The following is a 20,345-nucleotide window of genomic DNA, read 5'->3' on the forward strand; positions in this document are numbered from 1 at the left end:
ATCCCTAAAATCGGCTCTAGAAAAATGAAGGGAGGTCAACTTTTATCAACTTCCATGCAGATGTTCAACTTGATATCTTTACTTTGAGATTTTTAGCACCACAAACCTTTAGTATCACACTTTATTATCATTTATTCGGACTTTAATGGAATCCACCAGCAGATTTAGTTTTTGTTGAGAAATTTTATTCTTGTCTTCGTGGGACTGCACGATTTAAAACTGTTCCTTCTATTTGGCCTCATGTTTATTAGTTTTAGTGGAGAAAGTTATTTTAATTGTCGATTAGTCTCTTAAAAACCAAACAATAAACTGGATTAGTCAAGAGGTTTAAATTTTTTCGTCCACCCGGCCTCCATTGACTCGTCCCGCTTGCCGTCTCTGGAGCTGAAGCTGGATTGGATCAGACCAAAGTACTGTCCAATCACGATGCCAGCTGCCTCTCAAAAGGCTCCTTCATCTGGCAGCACTTCTTCTGAGGGGAAGCTGAGCTTCAGCAGAACTTTGGAGATGTGTTCCAGTGGTTGGTGGATGTGTGGGGAGACAGAGAGGGACCTTTGAATTATTCAGAAAGGAAAACAGGGAACCTATTGGTAGTTTTAGTTTAGCTTGCTACTGTGGTGTGTTTTTAGGTTTTAAGAGGTGAACAGGAAGAGTTTTTTTTTTGTATTGATGATCTTTTACTTTGTTCCTGGTTGGAATGCCCGTCAATGTCAATATGAAGTTCACTTTTAATTCTGTTTATTTTTATTTTACTAACACCCATTTGCTTTTAAACCGCTCACATGTTGTGTTGTTGTAAACTTACTCTTTCAAATAAATACTCGTCTAACCCTCTGGAAACCAGCGTTTGGACTGTTTTTGTGTTGCTCCTCACCTACTTCAGAAAGCCGGGACAGAACAACGTTTTGTGGACCAAAGGCTATACTATGATGTTTACTGGACGACCTGCTATACTATAGGCTTTTTAATTGACATATTTCTATGACCTTTTTTGTTTTATTTTTTTTGTATTTTTTTTAGCAACATATAAGAAATTGAACAGTTTTAAAAATTACTATACTTTTACTTGTGCAATGAAATATTATTCTATGGCATTTTTAGACCACATATACTCTCATGTTTTCTTGAATAACATACTATTTTGACAATAGACTGCACTATGACATTTTTTTAACCACATATCATACATGACAATTTTAGGCAACATCCTATCATTCTGCGGTTTTTGAACCACATAATAATCTATGGTTTTATTTTTTTGCCGGCATGCTATCGTATGAACTACAGGCCATACTATGTTATTCTTGAAAAGTAAACTATACTTTGACATTTTCTGAACTGCATCCAATACTATGGCATTATACAGAGTACTTTGGTTACATGTTGATTTATAATCTGGATTTGTTTCTGTTTGTTTTTTGATGGGATTACCACAGACCTGACCGTGAACACCGTTGACACCCACCTGAGGGAGACGCTGCCTAAGATCTCCAGGCTGCTTGGTCGTGGTCTTTCTGGTCCAGAATATCTTCATCAACTACGTCTTCTTTTGAAGAGGCCCTCGGATGCTGCAATCTCTGACCTTAAGGAGGAACTGCTATTTTCACTCTGTAACCAGACAGCGGTTATTTTAAAGACCCAGCTCCTGCTAGCCTAGCCGCGCTAGACCCATGTTCTGAATTCTGAAGGCACAAGGGTCTAGGGCCGCTCGACAGGGAGGGAGGCGGGCTAAAAGGTTGTCTTTCAAATCACTCTGCAGCAATTGGGTAGGTGTACAACCAATCAGCGCAACGAATAGGCTGACGGAGTTCCTAGAGCACCGGCGGATTGTGGCTAAGTCCCATTAGCTTCCCAACTAGCGGAGCCAACTGGTATATTAAGGATTTGCCATATCCCGTCCGCATAAGTCCAAATATGTCTTTCTTCTCAATGAAACACTTCAGTGCTGTCCTTTGTTTATCTTTCAAGTTGAATTTTACTTTCAAATCTTTAAGGGCTGTGGCCAAAGCCGAGTCGAAAGATAACTGTTTATTGTGCGCTGGTTGTTTCTGTCAGAATCGTCGCGCCTCTGTCGTCACTTAGTTACGCCCGCCTTCTGACTCTACACTTCATGGTGATTCGTCCGGCTAGTTTTAGGAGAATCCAGCCTGGAGCCTTATGGAGGGTAACTAGACCCACCCTGGCAGAGAATTAAATTCATTGCCGTGGGTTGTCTAGCGCGACTAGGCTAAGCTCCTGCAGCTTTGAGTGAAAACTGAACATCCATCCAAACGGTACTACAGACAGTTAAATCTGAGCTGTTGGTCAGTATTTCTAACATCAAGTCCGACCCGGGTGTCCTAAAGCACACTGTGGGTGAAACGGAAACTTCAGTCTCCACATCACCGATGACATCGTCACACTCCAAAGCAGAGCACCTGTCTGCTGAGCAGAGAATGATAAACTGCTGAAACAGTTGGTCTGTCCTTCTGTAAGTGAAAGCTAAACAGGAAGTGGTTCACTGAGGATGTCGTCCATTCAGTCTCCGCCTTTACAACCAGATGAGGTTTTCCTTCTGTTGGATTCACTCAGAAGATCCTCACAGTGAACATGAGACACCTTAGATGAAAACAGACGTGACAGCATCACCAGCAGAGGTTCTTTTTAAAGTATCCCCGGAAAGATATCCTCTGTCATATATATTTTCCAAGCACTGAAAGACAGAAAAGCATGTAGTCACTTAAGCTTTATTGGAGAGGATTTTATTATCCAGCTTACCTGTTGTGCAATTTAAATGTAGTAACTGTAGCATTCATCATTACTTTGGACATAATCTGGGATGTTATTTTTCTAATCTACACTAAGATGTACTACAACATGTGAATCAGTCATTAAACAGCATAAACGATGAGAGTACATTTACTGTTTTCTCCAGTTTAACTTCAGACACTCAGCAGATATTCAGGACTACTGACAACACAGAACCTTAACCTTTCTGTTTTAAACACATTCAGGTTTTCTAAACGTTACATTAATGTGAACCAGCGTCTACACTGACAGTTTTATTAACTAAATGTACCACATTACACTAACACAACACACTTCAGCTGTTTACATGAAACGCAATGCAAACATCGGTAGCTTAATGCTACGTTAGCTTTAATCAGGCTACGACTAGCAGCTAGCTCGGTTAGCATCGCGAACATTAAAACTAATATTTACTGGATGCTAACTTTCTTCTCTGGTCAACAAACACTGAAATAAACTCCACCAACATCTGGAGTGCATGGCAAACATTATATCTGACACTAAAGCTGCATATAAAGTGCATTAAAAGCGGCACCGATAAGAAAATAACCACTTACCGAACTATCAGAGTCCTTTCAGCATCTGCTGGTAGGATCAGCCGAAGGTAGAAAACTGCTTAAAACTGCTGCTCCACCGATAAATAAACCAACATATTACATCAGAATTAGTCCAAACCAGGAGAGCAGAGTCTGTGCTGCCTCCTCCATGGGACCTGTCAATCATTCCGGACCAGACTGTCAATCAAGCAGCCCCGCCCCCTGGCTTTGCAAATTTTTAATGCCCTATAAAAAAATTCGGTATTGATTTATTTTAAGATCGGCCACCTGATCTCTCAGTCTATGCACTGCACTCTGTTTGGCTCCATACTTGCTGATGACCACTTCCGGTCTCAGAAAATGAAAAAAACTGACCTTTTCTCATTTCTGTCTCTTCCTGATTTTACTTTTTTGTTATTCTAAATATAAAATGAAAATCACTGCATTTTTAAAAATTCGTATATCCCTTATTGAGAATGAAAAGGAAAAACAGCTTGTATTTCAATTTTTAATTTGTTTTTTTTTTTAAACGAAAATCAAATAACCACTCGTTTTTTGTTTGTCATTACCCATTTCAGAACGGAAAATCCAATTGCCAAAATACACATGGACCTTGCTGTCTAGTAAACTTAGAAGCAACTGGAATGGAGACAAGCTCTGACGGTGTTTCCTGAAGAAAAGAGTGAAGGACAGAAAGGAGAATTTGTGTTCAAAATAAGGCTGACGGCTGAAATCAACGTGTCTGGTTGGGGTTTGTTCCATACGTGACCTAAATATGTAGCAGGACTCAGAAACACCCCACAGTTTAATCATTTGTTCCTTGTATGATTTCCAACTGGTAAATCAGTCATTTTGTAGTAGGATCACAATCATGTGATCGTCAGCAGGTAACTGAGTGTTCACGTCGTGGTTACAGCAACGCCGTGCCAGCAGCTATATCTCCCAATGGGAAATCGAGAACAAAGCCGTGGATCGAGATTATAAACCACATCACTGCCAAAATCTAATCACTTGGTCCTTGTATCATTTCTGACTTTACCTGAAATTTTCATCCAAATCCGTTAGTCCGTTTTCGAGTAATGTTTCACACAGACAGATTCATGTACACCGATTGTGACATAACTCCGCCGTTCCTTGGTGGAGTAATAAAAACAGTTGTCCAACATAAAATGCTTATTTTTCCTATGTATGGAAATTTATGGCCCACCCTGTATTTGGTACCACCAGCTGATTTTCAGTTCTTCAGGTTTCCAGTTAAATATCTCTCTAACCTTTTGATAAATGTAAACATAATCAGACATAGACATTCATTTCCACAATGAGGTTGATCTTCTAATACCTCGGGCTTTTTATCTACTGAAATTGACCATCAAACACATGAAAAAATATATCCCATCGTTCTCAACAGTATATTATGTTTTGTGCTAATTAAAACATGTTAACTCTTAACACTGACAATATGAGCTACTTAGCAAGCAGAGCGTTGCCCTGCAGTAGATAAACGCAGCCTCATAGAGCCCCTCATATGTGTGTGACCTACTCTCACGCTAGTCTGGTTGTAATTAAATTAAACAGACCTTTTAAACAGTTCTGTTTCTTCAAATACTGGTGATTCTGAGGTGATCTCACTCACATCATCAAGGTAGACCATGAAAGTAACGTTGCTTCCAACAGGAGCACTGAGCTCTCCCTGACTGGTGGACAGGCGGAGGCCTCGGGGTGCTCTGGGACGACATGGCTCCCTCCTGGGCGAGTATATGTTCCTTCCTGCCTCCTTACAGTTATTGGACAAGACTTTACGATACCTTTGAAGCAGAAAGTGAAAAAAAAAGACATATATTGAGGAATTAAACACTAACAGAATACAGTAAAAGCATTTTCATTGTATACAACATACAAACACTGGAATAAAATTCTTCACAATAGGCAATCAAAATATTTTTCCAAAGATTTAACACTTTTTGATGTGTTCCTGGACGTGTCATCATCCGCTTTATTTTTAATTTTTTTCCATTTGAGAAGCTCCTTCCTCAATATCTTTTTGGCAGTTTATTGTAGGACAACAGCATCCATTAACAGCACACAGATTTGGCATTCATACCGGCCTCTGAGTGTATTTATTTAGCCACTTTTTCAGATTGAACACGCTGCATAACCAAAACCTGCTTTGCATTATTGTATGATGGAATTGGGACACAGTGTAGGTTACATTTTTCAGCTCTTTGAGTTGAGAGTTGTATTTTCGAGCCAAGAGGCAGTAAACTATTCTTTTCTGTTTGCGTTTCACACAACATGACAAACAAGGTGGGATTGAATAACATTGTTTTGTGATGGACTGAACATTGGGGGCCACTTACCCTGTGCTGTTAAGGAAGCTTTGGCTGGAGCTGCAGCTTTTAGCCGCACCATTTGGATTAAACCAAAAAGCCGGGGAGCACTTCCCATCCGCCTGGCGCTCCCAGCCATAATCACTGCCAGAAAGGGAAAAAAAAAAAAACACAACACTTCATGAAATGATAAACACTGCTACTCAAAATAATCTAGCTTCTACTAGCTTTTGTAGTGGGGCAAATGCTCTGCAGTTAGAGCTTCATGGCATATTTTAAGACTATAACTAGAGACATGATTGTCAGACAAGCGGGATCAAAGAGAATTTCAGACAGATGGATAAAAGATATTTAAAATTCATTTAACGATTCATTATTAATTGAATTCTAATAAGTCACTTGACATTATGCAAATTACAGGAGCATGATGAAAAGTTCTTAACTTCCATCTACATTTTTCAAACTATAATTAGATTCGATGAATACAGCCACATTGGTTATCTAGTAAATATGCAATGCAAGATGGATATTAAGGCATATGAAGTTCTCCAAACTGATACTTTTGGTTTTTATTACAAACGTCGACAAGCAGCCCTAATTACGTACAACTCAAATTAGATATTCAAAGCAGAGGAGCTGTTTGGTAAACATGTGATAAAAGAAATTAAAGAACCACTGGGGAAAAATATCTCAGTTACAGTGTAGTCACAGCTGGAAATCCTGAGAGAAAGAAATCATTACCATTCAAAATCATACGCTGTGCAGAGGCATGGCTCTGAGGAATAGATCCTTGAATAGTCCTGGGCCAGCATGCAACGGTTGCCTGGCCTGCGCTTCATATAGATCTGCTTCTCGCCCATCACACACAGCTCTCCCTATCAGACAAGGAAAAAGATGATCTAGTTTTTCCACATGACCGAAAGAAACTCTAGAAATTCACAAAAGCAAGACAGAAGGAAAGATTTCCGTTCATGCATTGAGTGAGTGTACAAACATTGAGCTTGCGAGGCTGACAATACATCAGAAATGGTTAACATTCCTGTTACCTTGTTGTGTAGGTACCACGTCTGATAATCTCCATCCATGCATCTTCTGTTAAAGAGCCCCTTGTAGTCAATCTTGATCAGCTGCCACTCTGACCGATGGCTGAAGTGTCCAAAGAAACTAGAGGGTGATGTATTAAACAACAAATTTTCAGCTGAGACCATCCTGAGACACTGATACACAGTTGTCTCATGTGATGCGAGGCACCTGCGAATCTGATGTCTGTCATTTACGCTGACAGATGAGACAACCTGAGATTCCCTTTGATGGAAAGTTTCAGTCACTGGGGGAAAATCTGTTGGTCCTGTATTTGTTTACATCAACAGAGGAGCTAATTCTCCGAGCCTGATGTTTGTTTTATTGCTTCTGGACTGTATCAGTGTGTCTCTGCTTACGTGATAATGTGGTTGTCAGATTCTGGCTCCATTAAAACTCCATCCACATACAGAGGTGCCAAGGAGAAACTGTGGCGGTCCCATTTCTTTCCTTCATCAAGGCTGATCCTGTATAAAAAAAAAGACAACAACTGTCAGAGCATGAGTATCGATCTCTCTTTGTTCATCTGTCTGTAGTGGAGGAATATATTGTTTTCTCTACGCATATAACATTAAACATCCCAAGCACACAGGTTGAGCAATGAAAAAGAAGGTGCAAAGAAATAGTAATTTAGCTTTTTGCCATGGTTGAAAAATGAAACGCCTTGGATTCTCTTCAGTGTGAAAAATTATCTCAACAACAGGCTGAACAATAGAACAAATGTTCCTCAGCCCAGGTAAAATTTTGAAGGTGACAACACAACACAGAAGAGAGATAGGACTCAGGTTGTAACATTAGAAATAGATTTGGGGGGTTTCAAATCGCCTTTCTCGGAGCTTAATCACTTTTGACAGGGCTGTAGTGTGCAGGGACATCAAAGTAGATAGTGTTACAAAGCTCCCACAATATGAGGGACTTATGAGGGCATTCTGTCTCATATTTCCACCCCGCTCTACTTCTCATTTACATAAAAGCACTCAAACCATCATATCCAACCAAGAGTACAAAAGCTGTAACACACTCTCTTCTGTTGGAAATGGTTCTGACAGTTCTAAAGCCGCAGTGCCGATACAATTATCATGCAAACTTGGCCCATCAGCATTTCAAAACATTAAATGTAATCATATGCTGCATCAAAAAAAAAAAAAACACCTGAAACCAAAATAACACCCAGGTAATTTGCCACTACAGCTCGAAACACCTACAGCTCCTGCTTACAGTAATTACGGCACCGGCTATTGTCAAAGATGAGCTACACCTACCACAAGTGTCGAATTGGCGTCGCTGCATGTAAAACTGCCAGCAAAGCTCCTCCGTTGTCAAGGAACCAAATGTTGTGCTCTTCATCAAAAATCTGCATTGGTGCACGGTGAAAAAAACACGCATTTGTTCCACTCATTACAGTCCATTTTTGACATGAATGCATCATCCGTTTAAGGTAAGCACAGGCAGCATGGAGAAAAGTCCTACCTGTCTCCAGCTATTTCCTGCATCTGATGTTATAAACATCCCAAGGTTGGTAGAGGACAGCTCTGTTCCGATATTGCCTGAGTACAAAAACGTGAATAATTTCAGTCGGTGTGTATTTATACATAGAAAAGATTCCATAACACAGCCATATGCACAATCAGCTGATAAAATCAAGAAGAGTTATTTTGCAAATATGTTCTCATTTCCCAAGTTTATGACTTACCACAACCTAATCATCTCCTCTAAATTATGAGGTTTAGGAGCAGAAGTTCCCACATTTGATTTCAATGACAGAAAGAGGGCACTATGTGATTAATTTTGTGTTTGTGTGGTTGCACTGCAATCTGAAGTCTCACCCCTTCAGATGCATGTCTTTTAGGTAACTGTACCTGTAGCCACAATGATTCCCGGCACAGACTTCTTGCTGGTGATGGGTCCAGATGTGTAGGGATTCTCTGACATCTCCAGATGAAGATGCAGCGAGCAAAATGGCTGTCAACAAAAAACGGATTCCAATACAGCACAAGTTGAGACAATATGGATCTCAGATCTTAACAGAAGCAATTATAATTAGCTTTGCTTTGAAACCATTCTTCCCATTGAGAGAAAAGTGCCAACATTTTCAGAGACCATTTATAAAACAAAGATACTCGGTTCCTCTCATCTCGTTCGTGAGAAAAGAAAAAAAAAAGAGAGGAGAAAATGGCTGAGAGGACACAGAGGGCATTTGAATTGTTTCATTCTAAAGCAAACAAGGCATGTAATTAAAATTCCCCAAGATGCACTGATAAATCTGGCAAAATTGATTCAAATCATTTCACTCATCTCTCCGACTAAAGCGCACTGAAAAACATCAATAAGGCTTTTCAAACTGCGGAGGATGGGGTGGGGGAAGGAGGGTCAGAAAGCAGACGAGCGCGGTGGTCATTTATGCACCGCAGTGAAAGACAGTAACCTGCTGTCAACCCAAAGAATATACATTATTTCAGAAACCTCTAAAGAACACACTGACTGGATTAGGTGGAAGTCATACCTGCTGAATGGCAACACCGTCACGTAATGTAATGCAGTGTAATCTAGTATTCATTAGTGCGGTGTGACTACAGGTAGTAAATTGAAATCACAGAGGTTAATGGAAATCCTGGACCCCTGAAAGAAAACGCAATGACACTCTGTGCCTTACACTGATAATAAGAATACACCAGCCCAGCATCTCCTCGGCCATTTAGGAGGTTATAAAGGCATGCTGATGCCGGAGCTGGCACCTGGCCTCGTGCAAATATGGCTCGGAATCAAAGAATATCCGAAGCACAGCTGATGAGGTTGAAACATTTGATGAATGATATATGTCACAAGCTTAATTTTGCATGAATGAGAGCATTCATTCACTCCTGCCCAAAGGCTCAAGCTCACCAGGATGCAGTGAAGGCTATTTCCAGCCACATCAGCGGTGGGAGCTGGCAGGAGGGCCCATGTTTGTCCCTTGTTGTATGTGATGAAAGTCTTGATGTGATAATCCACCAGTTTGTTGGCGAGATACATGCCATTTATCCCCTCGACCTACACAGGAAAACGGCAAAAACTGAAGTCATCAAGGCAGGAACTTTCAACATCATTACCTTCTTTGAATCGTTTAATATGCAGCATATTTTATCAGCTCATGTGTGTGTCTTGCATGTAAAATAAGTGGAGTAAATACAGTGGAGTAAAAGCAAAAAATAGCCTCAAAATGGGTTCGTATTTTATGCAGTATTGAATACGTCACATTAAAAGTAGGTATCATGTGTATTATAAACCTGTGAATCCACTTTAAATATAATCACAGCTTAGTAAACTGAGGATTTCCTTGTGGATATACTGTGTTAGATTTGAAGGGGGAATTAGTGTTGGAGTAGCCGCAGCTGACCGTGAACAAGGCTAACTACACACCTTATAGAAGTCGACCAGGAGGTTACCAGCGGGTCCCCTGTTGGTTCTCAGATTCTCTAATGAAAGGATAAAGTAGATCCCGGGGGAGTCTGAGATATAGAGGCTGTAAGTGTTGTTCTGATTCCACTCCTGGACGGCAGCAAATACCTGCTTCTCATCTGTGCTGATAATATGCATGTCCTGTAGGAGGGTGTGGGTGAGACAAAGGGAGCAGATGGGAAAAAAAGAGAGAGAGAACGGGTGAGAATGACAGATGCAAGTGAACAAAGAAAAAGTAGACATAAAAAAGAGGCCATGTATTTTTTTGTCTAAATATCATAAGTGTGACTTTTCTTTATAAAATAACAGTTGTGCAGCGACAGAAAAAGAAAGTGATTCCAAACTAAAATTGTGTTTGTTTATTTATGATAATACATCTTTTATGCTTTGATAGTAGTTCACTGGGTTTGCCGCTTACCTTTGGCAGACAGTATTTAGGCAATTTCATCCGCTTGAAGGATTCTCTCATATAGGAGACAAAGTAGCTGGCTCGTCCTGACTTGGTTACCTTTGCAGTGAAGTTAAAGCAGCTTTGTCAGTCTCTAATTAAACCACATGGATACATTTCTGTATACAGTAGGAACATCATTTCTACCAAAAAAGCAGTTTCATAGTAATGCAGACATAAAATTTATAGACCAGTGTTTTCTAATCACACATTTCCATTTTAATTGATGCTATGGGTGTGACTTTTTAAGATTTTTTGAATGGGAAAGCCTGTGTAGAATGTTGGGAAGATGAAAAAACAAAATAGATGGGAGTTTGGTTTTGAAAAGACATACAGTACTGTGCAAAAATTGCTGAAGATAGAGTGAGGTGTGTCCATATTTATGCCATTAGTCGCCTTTATTTGTGCAGTTAACAGAAGAAAGCCAAATCAAATCAATATCGGCCTTTAAAACAGCACAAATTCTCCAATAATAAATATGCAAAAGGTGCTTTCTTCTGTATCTTACAGAATTTGTCAGAGATTTAGTCTCTCTAAGTGTCTTCTGTCTCTTTCAGACCTACCAAACCAACCTTACATTGCCGTATTTTGCACAGTAATGTGTGCAATTTGACCAGCTTCCTCAATGTAGCTCCGCTGTGAAGCTGAAGCACCTCTTGAAGGATGTATACTTATTCACAACGCATGGCTGACTTGATAAAACACTTGCAATTTTACTCCGCTTTCCACAGCGTCAAAAGCGGACTAAAATTACAAGCACAACAGAAATTATTATCATTATCTCAATTAGTTTAAAGCTAAGAGGCACTGAAAATTGTGTTGGCTTTATCTACAGTGCGTCTTGAAGATCTTAATGCACTACCACTTTCCCATCCACTTACAGCCAGGGCAGCGCTACTTGATTGCTTATTTTCTAATCAACTAGAAGGATGGTGTTTGTCCCCCAACACACTACATTAGGGCTCTAATGGAATAATCTATCGAAAATCAATGAGCTGCATTCTCCCAGGCCACATTTTTGAGGATGTTGCACTTGGCTGTTCGTTCTCTCCCAAGAGACTTTGGAGGTGTTGAAGACTGCTTATTTCGTTGTAGCCTGAATCGATAACCTCATTACTCTTTGTCAAGTTAAATCCAACTGCCCCAAGCAATGAAAGTCACAAGAAAGTCATCTGTGCCACCACCGCTCGGCACAGACACTCTCTGTGTGTCCAGTTATTTTCACCAGCATCTTCCTCATGTCTGCCTCTGCCTTGACGGTCAATCTCATCTCGGCTAAATGCAATTTGGGCATTTTATTGAATCACCATCTCTGAATCACGCTGTGATATATTTTTTTCATACATTTTCATTCTTATATCGTAGCCATTCCAATCAAGTCTGTGGATTAAGTGTGTTGAAAGTGAAACTGGGTCACAGCTAAAGTATCGCTGCTGCAACATCATACCATATCAAAAGATTAAATCTGTGGATAAATAAATTAAAAATGAAGCGCAAACATTTTGGGGTGTTTATTCAAAATGAAAGCGTGGAGTCCTAGAAAACTGCTGCCGTTTTGGAGTTTTATTTTCGGGAAACTTCACTGGAGCTAAATAAGAATGACCAAATGTATGAAGCCTGACCAACAGAGAGGAAATTACTTAGCTGTGGCTGAAAATCAATGACAGCGGAGGGCATTTGAAAATTAAATTTCTAATAATGACCCTGACTGCGGCTGTCTAATTGAAGTCAAAGTCAGAGTGAATGATAATAAGGACACTAACCTGTCTATTCACAGTTCCTTTGTTGTGTGCTCTCAGCGAGCAAACACATTTTTCAGGCATGGAGTATGTCTGTGCGGAAACTCAAACACTGAGTGTGCCTTGACATGAACGAGACAAAACATAATCAAAACACCCATCGGGATAGTGGGGGAACAGGTGTGTTGGGAAAAAGCACTATGTGGGTTTTGATGGAAAAGCATGAATTGGGTGCATAAGACAAAAAAAAAAAAAAAAAAAACTCTTAAAAAAAAACAAGAAAATCAAAGTTCACAGGCACAGCAGACTTTGCATGAAAAGATGCAGGCAACTGGTAATCTAATACTATGCAAACCTGCGTGAAAACATATTCATCCTGCACAACTAGTGAGTTGGTGTCGACGTGTCCGGGGAACAGGTACTGTCTGTTGCCTTCTGTGCACCGTGGGGCTCTGCACTTCACGTACTGAGCACCTGGAAAGGAAATCAATCACAAGTAAATTACAACCACTTGTCTTCAAACAACACTTTTTGTATGTACTGCAGCTGCTATACAGTATGTAAATGCTAAATCCATTCCAAAATCAGAGCTCTGCAACAATATTAAGCTCAGGTAATATTCCTACACTGATACTAGTCAGTTGGCACTTTTAAAATCCAAATTAGCTGAGTTTCAAGACTTGAAGCTTCTGCAGTGTGTCGCGCTACAACAAAAAGTTCAGGATGTTCTTGCGTGAGACAAGAGGAGTTTGTATGCTAATTCAGATACAGATTTTCTCACCACGGGAAGAAAGCGAGTATCTTTTCCAATGCAGGGAACTCCTATAATTGGTTTGACAGAATATACCACGCTGTTTAGAAAGGCAAAGCTGAGGTTTGTCTATGAAACACAAGGGACAGATTAGGGGGAAGAAACATCCATCAGCCCGCTAAAACTCTCCGTTTTTGTCAGGAGACACCTATTCTGTTTTACTAGACTTCGGAGACCAATCTGAACAGCAGAACAGGTCTCATCTTGGCCGTGACCTCGCTCTAAATGAGAGGCAAAGGGGTCCTGTGGGTCTTGCTACGGCAGCGATCTGGAGTGCAGCACTCACGGCCTTTTGCGATGCGCGTCTCGATGTGGACCACATCTGATTCTCTGTCCAGCCCCATTACCGCCCTTGAAAGAAGAGGAGGAGGCGAAGATGGAGAGAAGCAGAAGAATGGTGGTGGGTAAGAGAAGGGAAAATGAGAATAAGAAGACGAAGAGTGGGTGGTTAGGTTGAGTATCACAGCTGCAGATGGACATCCCTATTCCGAGAAAGTCATAACAATATGTTGTTATCTTGTGTAAATCAGTCAGTGTAGAATCTGGAACACCAGTGGCAATTAATCTCAATTCACCAAGGCATCAACAAAGGAAACAACATGGGAAAGGGGGGTGTTGTTGTTGTGGGTTGTTATAAAATTGCAGACGCCTGCAACACCATTTTGAAAAATAACTATTTGACATAACGTGCGTTAAGGAATAGAATTCAAAAGCAAAAATAATGCATTGTTTCCGAGACTGTTAGGCCCGCTGTGCTCCTCTTTTTTCTATCAAACATCTTACTGTTCATGCATGTGGAGAGGATGTCCTCCAACCAATGCCCTTTCATTCCCGGCTAAAACACATTTGGTTTGACACATACCATGACAAACAGGGATAAACGGGCTCGCATCAATATTCACTGCCTTGTGCCAGCGCAGACTAAATGACAGCGACAACAAAAACAGCATGTCATGTTTGCTATGAAAAAAGAAGCACAATATTCTTTCAGGTCTACGTGACGTGGATGTAATCGGTTTTGTGCCCGGCTGCAATGGAGGAGATCTGCTTCTCACAAGAGGTCATGGGATCCTTCTGACAGCAAAGGGTCATGAACACTATCATTATGCAAATTACAATCAATCACTGCAGAAAACAGTTCAAAAATAGGAATCCACATCATACCAGTAGAATCTGCCTGGCATCACGTTGTCGTGAACAAGCTGCCATTTCCTCCCGAAGTCCATTGAACTGTACAGCTGCAAGACAAAATTAGGCCGATCTTAGTCACACTTCGTCACATCATCGCTGAATCCACAGCAGAATCAAATGCAAACGAAATTTTAAAAATGCTTATGGATTCAGCGTACATATATTACTGTACTTTCACTTAAAGATTCATTGCGGATTCACTCAGAAGCTACCTTGCTGTCATGACTGTAAGCCAGCATCCAGTCCTCCTGTGCGGGGTGGAAGAGCAGGCTCAGGATGTTGAAGTTAATGGGATGCTTCTCAAAGCTTGCCCCTTCATCTGAACTGATGAGAACAGCGCTCTCTACCTCTGGGTCGCTAAGCATCATTATCTAAAGTACAGAGGGCCAGACGAGGGATATAGCATTAGAGGAAAGAGCGAGAGAGACACAGAGATACCGTCATTTGGCAGCAATTTTAAGAAACTATAATTCGATGTCAAGAGTGAGCTTGCTGAGAGATCAGACGGGGAGATAAAAGCGACGGACGATGCTGACCTTCCGTTTGTTGGTCGGGCAGACATACAGGTAACTCAAAACCGTCCTTGAACCCACTTTGTCATTGAGTTTGGTGTAGGTGCTGCCGTAATCTGTGGATCTGGACACAAATAAAAAACACATCGCGTGTTTGATGAAGAAATCCATTAGACACAGATTTAGCACCGTAGCAGTGGGTCTGGCATGCTTTAGTCCATTAACTGCAAATCACTAATTCTTTACAAGGCTGCCTTTCCAGAGCATGCCGCACGTTCCGAGATTGATTTTCTACCATTTAGGCTGTCTTTTGCTTTAAGGGATGAAAAACAACTTGCAGGGACAAAAATTCATGCTAATGCCGCTTTTGTTGCTCTTGTAGTTTAAAGACATGTGCTACACCAAAAAGTGCCATCACCCTGCCAGTTTATCTACTGTATGTGCTCAAATTATGAAGAACCAAATGTGAAAAAAAATGCAGAGGGTGGCAGTTGAATAAAAAGCAAACCTTTCAAGTAGTCAGTGATGCAGAGCTTTTTTTGTTTTTTGCAGAAATGTGCTTTGCAGACAGACAGATAAAATAAATCACTGATTAAATAAACCTTGGACCGGTAGAAAGCAAAATTGAATGAGTGGGTCTCCATTTTGTTTTAAAGCCTGCTAGCCTAAAGAGTCACACCCTAATTTGCATGGCTGTGTATTTACAATACATGCAAGATTTTAGCAAATGAAAATAAACACAAAATTAAGTGAGGCTACAGTTAACTGTCTCTAACATTTAAACTCAAAAGCCTTACGTGTGGGTTGTTGCGTCGACTGTAGAACTCAAATATCCCAAATAAGAAGATCTAGAAACTCACTCTTGCGATTTAAAGAAAAACTGAAAGTCAAATAAGCCAGTAAATCTTTTAGAACACAAACAAAAGTGAAGGAGTTCCTTATCTGTAGCTCAAATTCAAGATGGTAACAACCCGCTAGACTGAGGACACAAACAAACTGCTGGAGAGGAGACCCATCGCTGCTGAAATAGGAGGGTGTGTTACTGTGGTAAAGTGAAACTATACTGCAAGAAGGCTGTAAAAACAAGAATGAATGGAAGCAATACAATAAGATGCATGGAAGGCTGACATCAGCTGGTGAAAATGAAGCAGCACTCCCAGCAAATTAATACATTTGCCTTAAAGATTATTTGGCTACAGCGTACGGCATCCCACAGTTTATTCCTGTCAGCCACTGGTGACAGCAACCCACCAAGAAAGAACGATATGTCAGACAGAAAAGATGGAAGACACAGCTGCAAACCAATTTCAGGCAGGATGTAAACAATGCAGCTTTCAAAATATTTCAGAAAAAAAAAATCGCATTTGCAAATATTTTATAAGGACTGAAAAGCTTTGAACAGGCTTGTTAGGACACACAAGGCAATTTGGAGAGCAACACAGAATGTAAATATAACTATGTTTACAAGGAGACTCCACAGGGAACCGTTAGCATTTTGCAAAATTTAAGGGAAAAGTATGTTGTCACTGTGCGGTAACGCATTAGCGCACAGGGACTAATTTGAAGACTCACGCTTGCTGCTGCATTAAAGGAGACTAAAACTCTAATGGTCTTTGACAACAAACAAGAAAATATGTTTATCAAGAGAAGCCTAATGTGTTAAACAGCTTTGGTGTATTTCTACATTAAAAAGGTTGGCATATTAATTGGATAGTTCCTTTTTATAACGTAGCTTTGACAAGCACGTCATGCCGACCAAATATTCATTCATCACATGTCAAGCAAGTCCCTGCAAGTCTTTGCAAGGTGATTTTCATGCTACACTGACATGTAATGAAAGCAGGGGCTGCCTGCAAGGTAGGAAATCAATTTATGAAGTTCACGTATGCTTTGGAAAAGGCTCAACGGTAATATGGCTGAGTATAGTAAATGCAATTTGTATTTAAAGGGCTAAAACATCCAGCACAGCCAGTCCTTGAGTTTAACATCATTCTGAGTGATGAACACATTGTACGTTTAGAGTATATGACGAATAATTCTCCTTTCATACCAGCAGATCTTTGCATGTTGAAGACTGTGAGGGAGGAATTTCTGAAGACATCCTTTCAAGTGCAGCGGTGAAATCCCCTTTCACATAGCTTTTTATCTTAAATAAGAGCCAGAATGGCCTTTTGTTCTCTCCGCCTGATTTAGATAGTGTGTTTAGGTAGTGTGGTATACTGTTGCTATAGTGCAACAAATTAGCCAGACAAAAGTGATACATACACGCTTACGGTGATAGAAAAAATTCGAAAAAAAAGAGAAAAATAAATGAGTAAATCACCCGGTTCTTGGCCTTATTTATAAAAGGAACATTTAGATCTGTAGCAACAAATTCACATACTTCCACTTCACAGAGCCGCATCTCCCGACAAGGGTAGATGTGTTTGGTATTCCAGTCTTCATATTTCTTCTCACCACAAACAGCGATTCCGAGCTCTCAGTTCTACCTGAGTGCCTCCAAATGTAATTTCACTGTATAATTGGATAGACATCCAGTGTCTGCTATCATTGTCTGCGCATTAACTTGAATTGTCCCATTTGCTGTTGACATTGTTTTCAGAGACTTACCCCTAAACACATTTGTATTTGTGCTTAAGTACTCCTTTCAGTTGGGGGAGCTGTCTTTGATTGCGGAGGCAGAAGAAGGCCTCTTAAATGACGTTATTACGTTGTGATGGTTGTTTAGCAGAAAAGGCAGCCATCGCAAAAACACAAAGAGGCTTGATGCGTGTTTAGATAGCTTCTGCAAGTCACCCATTGATCTGCGCATCGCATTTCGCCACAACAGAAGCCCGCAGCTGTAGCCATAAATCACTTATTGTGTTATCACAGAAATCATTTACTCTCTTTTCTTTTCATAACATTCAAATCTCTGATTTTCTAATACCCACACTAAGAGCCTTTGTGCACCCCCTGCGGTACACTCTAATTTACTTGTGGTGCCATTGTTAAACAGACACCTTGATGATGGAAGACCTCCTGTACACAATATGGGATTTCAAAATGTGTCAAGCCGGGTGTAAATCTTAGTGGCGCCTCTGGTGAAACACATATTAATTTGAAACTCTATGCTTGGCGGACTGATGGTCTCTTTTTCACGTGTATTTCAGAATGAAATGAGTTCTCTGCAGGCTATGAGAGAGGTGAGAGAAAAGGCATATCAGAGGCTGGATTGGGCTCTATGGTATAATCCTTAATGAATTCCATTCTTATTTATGACCTGACAGGGCACTGTAACTCACCTCTCAATACATACTGAATGAAATTACTATGGCTATATAGTAGCAATTGCATGTCAATTGCTTCCGAAACAAAAGGTTACAGACGACAATCAATCAAAAACTCCATCAGAAAGTTTCTAGGTCAGAGGAAAAGCACCACAGATCCAAACACTGAATCTCTCAGATCAGTCTTCCGGTTTATCTTTCAGAAATAGCCTTTCAAAAAGTTGCTTTGCTGATGATGGACAGAAAATAGGTTGTTTTTAAAAGGTTGCTGTGGTGTTAGTTGTGTTATTTATGGCACTTCAGGAAGCAAAGAGGAGGACGGTTCAATCTGAACTACTTCAGAACTCTTTATTAAAACATATTTCATATTGGCTTCCAGTGAAACTTGATTGTTCATATCCTAGCAAGGGGGAACACTATAAATCATACTTACAGGATACAGCACTCCCTATGAATATATTATTCTTATTGTTTTTAGGCCTGTGCTTTTGCATTTTTATAAAATTCCTGAAATGATGCCATAACCTTTGTGTTTAGATGGAAAAGGAAAAATGGCAACGATTAAAAAAGAAAAACTTACCTCCACAGTGAGCTCTCTGTAACAGCCCCCAGGTTGAAGTCATACAGCTTAGTCAGGATCAGGATCACCTACAACAGAACAGCAACAGATCTATTTAATTACATGCCAAGGTCTGATTTTAAAAAGAAAAAAAATCTTTGCATGAATGCCCTTCCTGCAAACATTACCTGTCTACTCCTAATGATGTGGAATGGATACAACATGTCTGCTACATTTCCTTACTAATAAATATCAGGCCCATGCAACATGTTATCCCCATGACAAGTGATCCTCATGTTGTCACGAGACGTTGGTTTACTGGTGGCAGGATCTGAAAAAAAATCCTTGTGGGCTGTCAAGAGTTGTGTCTGTATCTCATGTGGAATGATACCTACATGACAGCAAAATCTGAACATAATTGTTCAGTGAACAATAAAAAGAAATGCAGTCAGTGGCTGCACTGCATCGCCCTCTCTCTCAGGCCTCTTTTCTTTCTTTTTTCCCCCCTAAACTTCTGATTCACATTTACTAGCAAAGTACTTAGCTCCAACAAAGCACCAACAAATGTTGACCTCGAATGCTGATGGTACATGTTGTGTTGTCTCACTTATTTTACTTGTTGCAAAATGTCCATTTCCAGTTTGTGCTAAATGCATTTGCGTGTTCTCTGAGGATGGTTGGACAATGTGTTTCTGAGGAATCAAAAAATGCGGCCCATAAAAGCCTGCCAAGGCACAGAGGGCAGAGTGAAATGGTGTGCAAACGCATTATTGTCACTCCAGTGGCATTATAAATGACTTCCCATGGGGATGCTCATAATTCAGCAAAGAAAGAGGGGTAGCGTAGCGGAGTTTGGGGCATGGGATGTAGAAAGGAAGAAGGGATGGTTGATAATAACAATCAAGGAGCGGAAACATGACACAATATGACGATTTACAAAAAAAAAACCCAGAGAGATAGGTCAAAAGCTCAATTACAGTGAGTTTAAACACATTAACCTTATGGGACCCATGGAACGAGTCATTAAACTGTGAAAAGCCACACAAGACTCAGAGGAACAAAGGCACGCCTGTAAGTCTGCTTTGAAAATGTTAAAAACCCAATTGACCCACAATTTAGCCATCAAATGGCCACTGTGCATGGCTGGGACTATCTGCATTACAGGTTAATTAACCAATCACACAGAGAGATAAGCATTTGCATAACTAAATGCACCATGTCTGCAAGGTCCAACGCTGGAGTCTGAATCAATTTGGAGTACAGACTTAGTTAAATGGCTGTGATGTTAGGCCTAATTGCCTGCTTTGAAAAATAGATACGAGAGAAAAACTCTGCCAAACTGTTGATCGTTTGTCTCCTCAGTTCTCCTCCGCTAACAACAATGACTCTATGTCATGGGACATTATAAATACGATGAGGTAAATTGAATCTGGAATTGATTTTATCAGTGTCAAACTAGAGGCGGCTCATTCATAACCATTGGGATTCAAATATCCAGCAAGGCAAATTAACTGAGTGAATAAAAAAATAGATGTTCATAGTCTTATGAGTTTCAGTCACTCGTGCCATTTTGCACACGAATCCCAATTTGATCAAACGCTCACAAATTTAGCTGAGGATGTAAAATAAGCTCGAAAAAGAGCCCCAA

General features: G+C 40.3%; 1 protein-coding gene across 2 annotated transcripts in view; it reads right to left on the reverse strand.

The window, feature by feature from the left end:
* The window catches only part of sorcs3b (sortilin related VPS10 domain containing receptor 3b), a 57,720-nt gene that overhangs the window by 16,001 nt on the left and 21,374 nt on the right, over window positions 1–20,345 (reverse strand). For both annotated transcript variants that reach the window (XM_022186863.2, XM_051960318.1), the window contains exons 2-18: window positions 18,719–18,786; window positions 14,894–14,993; window positions 14,570–14,728; window positions 14,331–14,404; window positions 13,453–13,517; window positions 12,711–12,829; window positions 10,587–10,676; window positions 10,130–10,309; window positions 9,614–9,760; window positions 8,590–8,692; window positions 8,201–8,277; window positions 7,993–8,084; window positions 7,090–7,197; window positions 6,697–6,814; window positions 6,392–6,525; window positions 5,681–5,794; window positions 4,957–5,128 (exon numbers count right to left, since the gene is read on the reverse strand). In XM_022186863.2, coding sequence (XP_022042555.2) covers window positions 4,957–5,128; window positions 5,681–5,794; window positions 6,392–6,525; window positions 6,697–6,814; window positions 7,090–7,197; window positions 7,993–8,084; window positions 8,201–8,277; window positions 8,590–8,692; window positions 9,614–9,760; window positions 10,130–10,309; window positions 10,587–10,676; window positions 12,711–12,829; window positions 13,453–13,517; window positions 14,331–14,404; window positions 14,570–14,728; window positions 14,894–14,993; window positions 18,719–18,786 — 1,920 coding nt within the window. The remainder of the gene's footprint in view (window positions 1–4,956; window positions 5,129–5,680; window positions 5,795–6,391; window positions 6,526–6,696; window positions 6,815–7,089; window positions 7,198–7,992; window positions 8,085–8,200; window positions 8,278–8,589; window positions 8,693–9,613; window positions 9,761–10,129; window positions 10,310–10,586; window positions 10,677–12,710; window positions 12,830–13,452; window positions 13,518–14,330; window positions 14,405–14,569; window positions 14,729–14,893; window positions 14,994–18,718; window positions 18,787–20,345) is intronic.

The sequence above is a fragment of the Acanthochromis polyacanthus genome, chromosome 15 (genome assembly GCF_021347895.1).
Source record: "Acanthochromis polyacanthus isolate Apoly-LR-REF ecotype Palm Island chromosome 15, KAUST_Apoly_ChrSc, whole genome shotgun sequence".
NCBI classification, from domain to species: Eukaryota; Metazoa; Chordata; class Actinopteri; family Pomacentridae; genus Acanthochromis; species Acanthochromis polyacanthus.